Source organism: Phaethon aethereus (genome assembly GCF_964289735.1).
Source record: "Phaethon aethereus genome assembly, chromosome: 17".
NCBI lineage: Eukaryota > Metazoa > Chordata > Aves > Phaethontiformes > Phaethontidae > Phaethon > Phaethon aethereus.
The window spans coordinates 6249890-6261115 of record NC_138593.1 but is presented as its reverse complement, the minus strand read 5'-3'; the positions used below and the strand labels follow the sequence as shown (position 1 = coordinate 6261115).

At 39.3% G+C, this 11226-nt stretch overlaps 1 protein-coding gene across 1 annotated transcript in view; it reads right to left on the bottom strand.

The window, feature by feature from the left end:
* The window catches only part of ADGRD1 (adhesion G protein-coupled receptor D1), a gene marked incomplete at both ends in the record, with an annotated part of 155743 nt that overhangs the window by 62608 nt on the left and 81909 nt on the right, over positions 1-11226 (bottom strand). The window contains 2 exons of the mRNA XM_082007811.1: positions 5143-5266; positions 7142-7215. Coding sequence (XP_081863937.1) covers positions 5143-5266; positions 7142-7215 — 198 coding nt within the window. The remainder of the gene's footprint in view (positions 1-5142; positions 5267-7141; positions 7216-11226) is intronic.

Genomic DNA, 11226 nt, shown 5'->3' with positions numbered 1-11226 from the left:
GCTTTTTCATCTCAGCAGATTTCAGTCTCTGGAGATTACTTCCAGCTGGCATACAACAGAATAGTGACTGAATTAATCTAACCTGTTTTGAGTGAAGATCAAGAAGAAAAATCAAGAACTCACAGCTTGTTCCTAAGAAATTTCTTGCATTTCTATGCTCCCTGGAAATTAGACCCACCTGACAGTCTGCTCCATAAACATCTGACAATTTGTCAGCATTCCTCATCTCCCAATACTTCAAGCATTCAAGAGAAAGCACTGTCAGATGCAAGATGTCCTACAATTTTGTTGCTATGAATGTCTCACCAAAACACAATGAAATCACTGTAAGACATTGAAATTCCTCCCTAAACCAGATGCATAAATTATTATCTTGTCATAAAAGTGCAATTATAAAGAATCTTGAGAACACATAAATGCATTTATGCCCACAAGAAATGCACAAACTGTGTAAACATATAGAGTGATCTGCTGCATATTGGTGAGCTGGACCAGTACTAGCAGGGAGTGAGTGCGTCAAAGCTGACAAGGTCTGGATCATGCCATTGTTCTGTGAGTGGAAAAACCTAGACTTAACCATGTGAAGGAACAAAGAGAGGAAGTTAAGCAAGGAGATTTTTGCTCGAATTTAGCATAACTGAGAAGAAAAAGTCACCATCCTTGACAAATAGTTATCATACAAGCTCAGCTCTCTGGTTATTAGAAACGCTCACCACATGAGTTTATGTGGCTACTTACTTCTGAGGAAGATCACTTATCTTCAGTATTTGTTGCTCAGAGACACCTTGGTGTTTTCTGAACTCGGAGAGTATGCCGTACTCTCTGGTTGTGAACAGTGAACTCTTAAAAAAACTGCAATGTCTCATTAATGGAAAGCTTATGCTTTTGGGTTTTTTTTTTTTTTAAGCAAAAAGAAAATCAATCTCATGAAGAGGAGCTGAGAGAGACAAAACACTTATTGCACTGAACTGGTCTCAAGAGCTCATGAATTTCTGCATCGTATTCTCCCTAGGGATGTTCTCCCAGGACTGAAGCTGCTGCATACATACTGGTCTGTATTACATCTCTTTGGAAATGTTGATATCCCCCTCTTTTTTTTTTTTTTTTTAATCGTTTTCTGTGCATCTGTCTGCCTTTCTGCAAGGGGTGGCAGAACCATTCATACCTGGGTTTTCTGTTCTGCTGACTGGTGCATTAGGTTAAAGGCATTATGGTGCCCTTGGAAAGGATGCCTGCCTGTTTGTGCTACCCCGAGAGCTGCATTTATCCGTATGATGGAGAGAAAGGGATATGATACTTTTCATAGGAAAACGGATGTATAAAGCATCCAAAGCAGAATTCCCATGAAGAATGAAATGACATTTTTCTACCAAAATACCTCTCCAGCTTTCAGGCAATCCATTTCTACTAATTTATGGACATTTTTTCATGAAAAGCAGACCCCTTTTTGTAAGAAACAGAATCTAGACAAAAAAATAAACATTCTGTCCAAAACAGTGTTCATGTGGAAAAATTTCATCCAGTTCTATTTATACAGCCACAGATATGTAATAACTATATAAATAGAACTGTTCAAATGTGGGCAATTGCATACTCCCACCCTCTCTTTTTCTTGTCTCATATTATCTGTGAACTCCATTTATGAAAAGAAAAATAAAATATGCAAAAGTTCAAGATCAAATATAAAATCATTGCCACATTTCTTAGAGCATTGACAAGCTAGTATTCCAACAGGTGTTTTATATAGGCCCTTTGAACCTTGGCTTACAAATTTCAGAATGTGGTGAATAAACATGTATATATGTTTAAAATCCACAGCATTTTAACATTTACTTAAAAGGGTTCCAAGGATGCCTGGGAGAAGTTTCCAACTGTCTAGTTGATTCAGTAGGCTCTATTGCTTAGACACATGAAGCAAAATACTTAGCAAATGTTTTAGGAATTTGTAACTCAGCACAGTCTGCTTCTATAGCTCAAAAGCCAGGCAGCTTGTCTTTGCTCAGATCTTAACTTCATGCCAATTACGCAATAAAGATACCAATTTTTTTTTTCACTGGTTAAAAAAATTACTACCTCAAGATAAGCTTAAACAGTCAAGTTAAAGGGTATATGTTGGTCAAAGATTTGGGATGAGATCTTCTGATGAACTCTGAGAGGGACTACATAATAGCCAAACGAGAGGAACTGGAATTAAAGCACATTGAAGGGATGACATCCTTCATTGGCTTGTTAGTGACAATATTACCCAAGACCCCACATGGGCCCACACTCATTGCCACCTCACTGTAACAGCAAGCTTGTGCAGGTGATGGGAGGGCAGGTCAAAGCACTTTGGTCTTGCTCCGCAGACCAGTGAACCTGAATTTCTCCATGCTACAATGCATTTATAAATTCTGCCAACTGAGGTACGTGCAAAAATTTGGCTTAGGTGCACTTCAAGAGGCTAGAAATGAATGCTTATTTTCTACCTAGCCTGCACAATCTTCCACTGAAAGCTGCAGCAAACATTTAGAATTCTCATGGATTTGCACTAGGAGCATACGAACTCTATACTGGAAACACTCCTATCACTTTTCAGCATTTCATTTTTCCTGCCACGAATTCATAAATTTCCTTATTTTTTCTGTTCAGAAATGGGATTTTAGGTGGAAGGGGACAAAATACAACAAAAAATGATGGGAATAAAGTTTCATTTAAAAAATAATATTTTATACAGACTTTTACAGTACTATGTCACGTAGGGAATGTTTTTATGCATCAGACCAACTAGGCCTGCATGTCTCACACATCCACATAACATCTCAGTGGCACTTTCATTTTGTTTCCTAAATTATCATAAAGAAAAAGACAAATAATGGAGAAACATTCCACGCAAACTTTGGCAGGTGCAAATGCATTAGACCGAAAAGTTAAGCAGGTAGAAAATATTGAAAATAGAACCATTAAATGACTGTGAGGAACTGGACAGTCCATTCACATCCAGCCTTTCCTAGTTATGCATTTCAGATCTCTTTAGGAAAGCTTAAGTCCAAAGGCTTTGATATAAAATATCTTTGATCCCCAATTACTAATATTGCATAATATTAGAACTTATTGCAATCATGACATTCTCAGATCTGTTTTAGACATTTCAGAACTATTCTCCAGTGGAAAATCAACTAATCTTTCACCAGCTTTTAACTGGTAGACACCCTGTTTAATGCTGGCTAAATCCCTGTATACCGCTCTTTAAAACAGGGTTAATAATAGCGCATTTCTCCCATTCTACTTTTGTCTCACAAGATGGGAAGCTCTTCAGGCAAAGCTGCATTTTATTGTAAGTACGAAGAGTTCCTAGAAAAAAAATACTTGGAAACCAGCTGGGGTCATTAGGTGCTTTACAAGTAATAAAGATAATAATGGTTAGATAAACCAGGTTAGATAAACCAGGCTGACCTGAACAAGATACCCTCATCTTCAAATGGTTAGACTAATACAAAGGGCTGTGCATATTAATTAAGCTCTTTGGATAGCAGACCATCTTGTTCTAAACTGTGACCCTGACTTCAACGGCATTACACCATCTAATCAGGATTACCATGTCAGTAGTTGTGCTAACAGTGTTACTGAATTAGTAACTCCTAATTCATTCCTTGAAAAGACTTGGGAGCTGCTCAGTGGTATAACCCTGATTAGGGTTCCCTTATGCTGCAAGCTCACTTTTGTATCTATCTATATGCGTCGCTCTCACAAGCACATGCATCCCATCCTGCAGCAGGAGCTGTCTCGGCAAAGCTGCTGCCTAAATGAAGAGCAAACCCATCATTCAAACCAATGAACAGGAGCCTGAGACATGGCCACATAATCAATGCATCCACACCAACAGAGCTGACAAAACCCCTCTAGCTGTACCACAGAGGACATCACGCTTGTTAGCAGCACACAGTGATAAATGTGACACTAGGACTCCTACTTTCCTACTGAAGCTCTTCTTCAATCTGTTAATTTCTACCATCAGGATGGTGTCTGTAGAAATCTGAGAATGTGCCAGAGAGTATAAACTCGACAATTAGTATACATTTCTTTAAATGTATGGTTTGTAAATTATTTCTATTACACGTTCATTATTTATTAACCGAGGGTCGTCCGAGCAGAGCTTCATCATTACCTCCACTGGATCATCCCTGACAGTAGCACACCCAAATAAAGCAGTAAAAACATATTTCTTATGCTTATGGCAGTGCTGTCTGTCTGCTAAGATCCGGGATGGCGTTGACCTTGCCTGGTGCTGAGTTTTGTACAGAGAGTCCTTCAGCAGGCACAAACCAGCACTTCACCTGCAAGGAGCAGACACTCTGCTCCGTCTCTGAGGAAATCTTAAGGCATAGTAAGGTACCATGAACATGTCTAGTGAGGAGAGCAATGCGTTTGCCATCAGAGCTTCATCTGAAAGCAGTGATGAGTATGAATAGCAAGCATAAGGTTCTGGGTAAGCAGGGAAAGTGTCACATTCCAGCTGATAAGAGGTTTGCTTGGTAACTTTTTGGATGAAGGAACTGAGCATAGAGAAGACTATACATAAGCAGTTCACTGTCAACTCTAAAGCATCATTTTCTTTCTCATACTCCTTCTACACAAGCCCCTGCTTGGCAATGAGGTGAAGAAACAGCAGCGAGGAGGCACTTGGAAAGTTGGCACAGACAATGGCAGGGGCCAGCTGGCAGCAGGAAGTGAACATGGAGTTCAAGCTCAGCTGTTCATATGCCACAAGTCTAGCTACCAAAACCCTTAAACAGCCGCATCTCAGCTGTCTCTATCTTGAAAACAAATTGTGAAGGCCAGGGTCATCTGTACAATGTCCTCTACAGCTTTTCCTACCTACTACTTTAAGAAATCATGCCAAAAAGGTGAGAATAAAGTAAAAAGAATTCTCACCTACCGCAGACGTGTTTCATTTCATTCTCCATTTCAGCTCCCAAAAGTTTTAAAAAATAAATACAGTCAAGAAGTATTAAAACATCATCCCAGAAAGCAAGATGTGGAATAAATTCTTTTGCAAAAATGAGCCCAGTTCCAATCGCTTACTGATGTGGTGTGAGAATGCAACTGATGTATTTATGCTTCGTTTTTAACAGACAGATTTACTCCTTTGCTTAATCTCACCTTCAAAGGCACCACTTGCATCAGAATGGCGAAGTTAGTGAGGTGGTTACAAAGACACACTGAGTAGTTGAGGTCCCCACTCTCACGCACACAACCTTCATTAGACCAAACACCAGTTCCATTGCTGCAAAGCACACAAAAACGGAACATCATCTCTATCAAAATGCATCTTACCAGGTTAATTTGACATGCATTGTATTATACAGGAGACAGAAAGGTTTGAAAGCCATCTCCGACTGGAGCATCCACAAACACTGCTAGTGTCTTCTCAATTCCATCATGAAAATAGTTCAAGAAAATATTGACTGAAATAGGGCCCAGACCAGACACCTGCATGAATGTCTCTAGAGACTTCTTCCCAGTTTTATAACCAATGAACAACAACTTTTTTTTTCTTTACATTGTGCAACCTATTTATGGCACTTCAGCTAGACACAAATTTTTATATTCTGAGAACTATAGTATCAGACAAGTCAATAATCTTGAAAACGTCAAAAAAGTCAGCCAGTCATATCTGCTGCCTCTCCCTTACCCACCATCCCACTCATCCTGTCAAAGTAAGTAATTCAGACTGACTGAGCTTTTTGTCACTTCATCCTCAGGGGTAGCAAGAGCAGCATGGGCTGCTGTGTGGCCTGGCCCCAGGGCTGTGCAGGAAAGTGATTCTCATGAGTTTCCCTCTTCCTGGAGCCAGAGAAACTCGGAAACCCCTGGGCTATCACAGCCCTGCAGTGGAGTGGGGACACAGAAGCCACAGCCACAGATCTGAGCGGCCTCTATGGGCTCAGGCACCTAGGTCACCCACCTAAACTGCCTGCTTCTTAACCATTTATTACTTTTGATATTATTCTGGGTCCTGGAGTTAGACTGAGTGATCTGTATTTTTCTTGGTGTGTATTTTAAAGATAAGTATTACCTCACCCTTCCTTTGTCCTTTGGGGCCTCCCTGAGTTCTCAAAGAGTCTATCGTGGGTCAGAAACCAACTGCTTATTCTTTAACTGCCATGCACTAGGGAATAAAACCATCTTGACACAAATAAAACTCATTTGGAAGGACAGATTTCATAGTTCAATTTCTATCCTGAGGCAAACCCTCAAGGGCCCAAGACCCAATGGAAAACAGTATGAGAACAATGCCCCAATCATATTAATTCGCTTCAGTAAAATCTGTTTCTAATTTATTGTAATTTGTGAGTAACCATAACAAGTAACTGCCAACAGCTGGGACAGTTCAACATACTTGAAACAAAACTTGAGTAAAACAATTACAGTGATCTTCCCATATATATGCCGGATATGAGGGATCACAGCGTTGCTGGCCACTGCTACATCAATTAGGCTTATACCATTATGGCTCAAAAACTGTTAATCCCCATGAAACTCCAAATTCACTATTTGTATTCTTCCTCAATTGATTCAGTAAGAGCACCATGTTTGGAAATCAAAAATAGATAAATTCAGAGCTAAAAAACAGAGCTACTGCTTTTCCGTAGTTCCTATTTTCTGAGTGAAATTTAAGGTGATATTTATACCCCTTTTAGTCTAATTTTCCTTCAGAGGCATAGTATTTCTCCATTCCTTGCACTGGCCAAAATTCACAGCTCTGAAATACTGATCTCATGTGGTGTTGTGATACAGGCACAGATCCGGTGAAAACAATGGCTTTGCTGGAAGTTTGCCATCTTAAAACATCCAAGCATCTGCCCAAGTGGACATACCCATAAACCAAGATAAGCACGATTTGTATCAGTCTGCAGTTTTGATTCCAAAATTTTCCAGCCTCTCAATTACCCACCTAACATAAGGTCTATGAATAAGAAGTCTCCTATTCATGATAAGAAGCCACTAAGAGATTGTGTTTTTTGTAAACCAGTGGTTCCATTTCTTTAACTATTTCCATGAATGAAAGAGAACAAGAAGAATATATATAATATATAGCATCACAAACAAAGTGTAATTTAATGAAACCAATTTCAGAATTTGAAATTACGTAACATACCTATAGTCCAGAAATGCACAGTAAAGATGAACTCTGTTACTCCTATTTAGTGCCTGGCTGTATTGTCTGGGAGTCTGCAAGAAAGAAAATATAAACCCTGAAGGAATGTTTAAAAAAGACTAAATTCTAGTATTCAACTACTTTAAATTCTCATTGGTATAACAACTTCTATAGACTTATTCTAGATTAACACACCATAAATGAAAGCAAATTTTGTCAGTCTTCATGGCTTTAACACAAACTCCAAACATGCAAAGGCTGGTATTCAGTCTTAATTTTACACACTGAGATTAAACTCGTGACACCTTGAGTGAGAAATCTGTGCCCCATTTAGGTAAATAGCAAACCAGGATTATTTATTGTATATAAGCACAAATATATGTGTTAATTTTTGCAGATTTGGTCCATTATTCTTCAGCATGTATTGACTGCATTGGGTTTTGTTCTCGCTGGGTATTAAGAATCTCACATTTTAGGATTAATAACACTGAAACATGTGCATTACAATAACCAACTCACAGAAGTTTTCTTTTCACAATAGTGATTATTTTAAAACATACAATCAAACTGAAAGAGCAATGCCATAATTCAAGATTTTATTTTAACACACCTTAGCATTATGATGACATAATTTCTATTTTTCATAAACAGAATTAGCCACTAACTCAGTCTCCATTCAGGGAGCTTTGAGAGCCCATTCTCCCCTCTGTTACACCAGTTTCATGACAAAATAATTCAAATTATATTGGAGTAAAGTAATAGTTTGTTATAGACAAAATATGCATACTAGAGGATTTCCAGGATCTGTTCAACCCTTTCAAATACATAAATCCCCAAAGTCCACATTGTGTCAGACACTACCTTAAGGCACTTTTTTGATTACAAGAATCTTCAACATAAACAGATCACTGGTGAATTATGGGATTATTGCAACACAATTCTGCTGTCAAGCCAAAAGATAACAAAGTATTGCTTTCCTTGTTTTAGAGAAAGAAGGAAAAAAAAACCAAACCCACTACTCATCATGCTGAAACTCAACCAAGTACAAGAAGTCCCTGATGCAATTTTCCATCTCCTCTCCCACAAGTCCAACAATGAGTGTCAAGCACAAGGTAGCACAGTTCCCTCCTTACTAGCGATAAAGCATTTCTGCCTAACCCAGGACATTCACACATTCGCACTGGGTATCCACAAACTTCAAGTAGCTATGCTGTAGATAAAGCCATTTACTACTTCTTAACTCACATCTCTGATAAGAAAATTCCATTTATGTTATCTGCTTAAGCAACATCCCTGGACAAAATTTGTAGTTCCTTGACTCACCCTGTTTTCCCTAAGCCTTCATCATAGGAACAGCTGAGATTGCAGGTCAGGTACTCACAGAAGCACAGCTTTGTGAAGAGGAAAGACTGCCACGTATCTGCCAAGGGTCTCTATTTTCCCCTTTGACCCCGATGACACTCTTGTAGCCCTTTTCCATGACAGGAGCAAAGCAAACGGTAAAACCTCACACTCTCACAAGTGTGTCACACTGGGAAGTGATAATGGGACAAGATTCATGTCCTCCATCACCAGGAAATATCTCGCTGATATAACCTCTAATCTGCTCATGCCATTTGCTTTCCAAGGTGTGGTGAGAGCAGTCCTTCCTCATTTGTGAAGGACCTTGCCCATTACTGACTGCCTTTTGCAAGGCTTCAGGATCAAACTAGTATGTTCCCTGCTAGGTCCATCGATTCTGAACTTCCCGTTCTTTTCAGAAAGTGCTCCACCACAAGCCTCACATTTAACAATGGCAGGCGTCCTGCACACCTTCCAAATCACAAACTACCTATGAAATACGGAGTGTCTTTCAGAAACCACTTCCTTCCCTTAATCCCATCCCTTGCTGCTCAGAGTATTCTTGAAGAGCACTAGTTCAGAAACTGCAGAAGACTAATGATCCATAACCCACGTCTGGAAAACTGCCTTCTGCAACTTCTGCAACAAAAAGTTAATTTAAAGTTTTGTTGGCAGTTCATTCTGTTTTACCAGCAGCAAGGGCATGTAGCATAATGTTTGCCCATTACGCTGTATAATGTTACGTCCATCATGTCTATAGCTTTCCTGAAGTAAGCAAATGGAAGAATCCATAGTCGGTTTATGTTACAAATTACTTCACTTGTATGACAGACAAACAGTGGCTAAAACAAAAAAGAAAAAAAAGACAGAGAGAAAAAGATCTGGTGTAAAAACAGCTAAGATCATACAATAGCTGTCATTTCTGAATTGTAAGATATTCCTAGATAAATCTTGATTCTTAATACACTAAATGAAAAGGCACCACAGGCTCAGATTGGAAGATGACATAGTATTTCAGTTGTGTATGTTTTTACACAATAAATCCCAGATGTATGTTTTACCCTTAGTTAAGTATCTCTGGCAAGAGGCAAATCACTGGTTTTCTCCATCTTTAACTCTAAACACAGATGTCACTCACTAGACAAAGAACTATACTACAGGAGGCTATACAGTCTCTGGGCTGTCCAGAATTGTATGCATACCCACATGGAAAAAGAATAGATAAATAATGAATATACAAGAAGGGTCCATACCAATTCGCCTATTTACTTCTCTTAAAAAATATGTCCCATGTTTTAACACACACAATATACGTCTCAGAAGGCACTGAAAAGTGCCACTTATGATAACTGCATAAAACACTCATCTTCTCAGACTTCATTGAATTTCTGCAATAAAACCATCATTAGAATAGAAAGCCCCCCAACATATCAGAAACTGGTTACAATGAGGAATAAACCCTCTCTGATCTTCACCAGCTCTACTTCAAAGTACTCTCTAATCTATGAAAAATGAACTGACTGTACCTCAAGAATGCATTTCTTAAGTTAAACTGTGTGTGACAGCTTATACATGACTTGGATCCTGTAGCACTGAGGATATTGATTTAATGACATTGATAACAGAAAGCTTAATATACGAGTAGGCTTTTACATCAAAAGATTAAGTCACTTGAGTGTTTAGAAAAGCCTGTGAAAGAACAGTTTATGCAGCTTTCAGTAGCATGGAGAGGGGAAGTACCAGCATGCTTAAGTAATCCAGGATCTGTGCATCAGTTCTCCCTAATCTAGGTTCTTTATATCAGTCCTTCTGCATGGAGACGGGTATGTGCAGCTTCTGTAGAAAATAATTACATTAAAAGGGGAAAGCAACCTCTTGTCACTGAGAAACAGTGCAAACTTTATGTCTGCCTGGTGGAGGAGGTTATCTTGAGGAAAGACTGTCTCTGTTTACATCATGGCTCTTCAGCATCCCTTACACTAACCACTGACTCTCGGTAAACTGTCGGATTTACAAGCAAACCACAGAAACTCACTGTACGTGTTGAGCACATACAGAGGATATGCATGGATGTGTGATGGCAGATATGGTACTTCCATTGCTGGGAAGTAGGGACAAGGCTATGGTTAGTGGGTGAAGAGGCCAAAAAAGGGGGGTAGGGGACTGGAAGGACTGCTGGAAACCTTCAGGAAAACCTAGTTGCAGGAAATGTCATGAACACAATCGCAGAAGAAAAACAGTCAGCCAGCTGCTGCTGGGAAGGCTTGCCAAGGAAGAGACGCCAAGCAGAGGGTGGGGTGAACCTTTATGAGATTAGCTTGTTTCTCCTCCCTGAATTTAAAAAGCAAATATTTAGCTACATAGTGGTGGCCACCAAGGGAGGAGGGTGTGCACCTTCTAATTCAATATGTTTTTTCTCCAGCCTGAAGAAGGACAAATGTGTGGATCAGATCTGCCGTTGATTTAAACTCAGCCCCAAGCCCAATGTGTTGGGTTTTGGGCTTCCTCTCATCCAAAGCAGGTGATAATTTACCCTATTAAGTTCAATTTGGAGTTCACTTGTCTCTGTTTACAAAAGACAGCATTCTGTCCAATTCACAGATTTTGAAGCCTTATCTTCTCAACCTCCAAAAATACCACAGATTATTTTGAAGGTGGCAAGAAAAGGCACTAAGACAAACAAGCCTCTTGTCAGCATGCTTGTGTCTTTTATGGAGTTCACAGCCCCACTGAAATATTCTTAT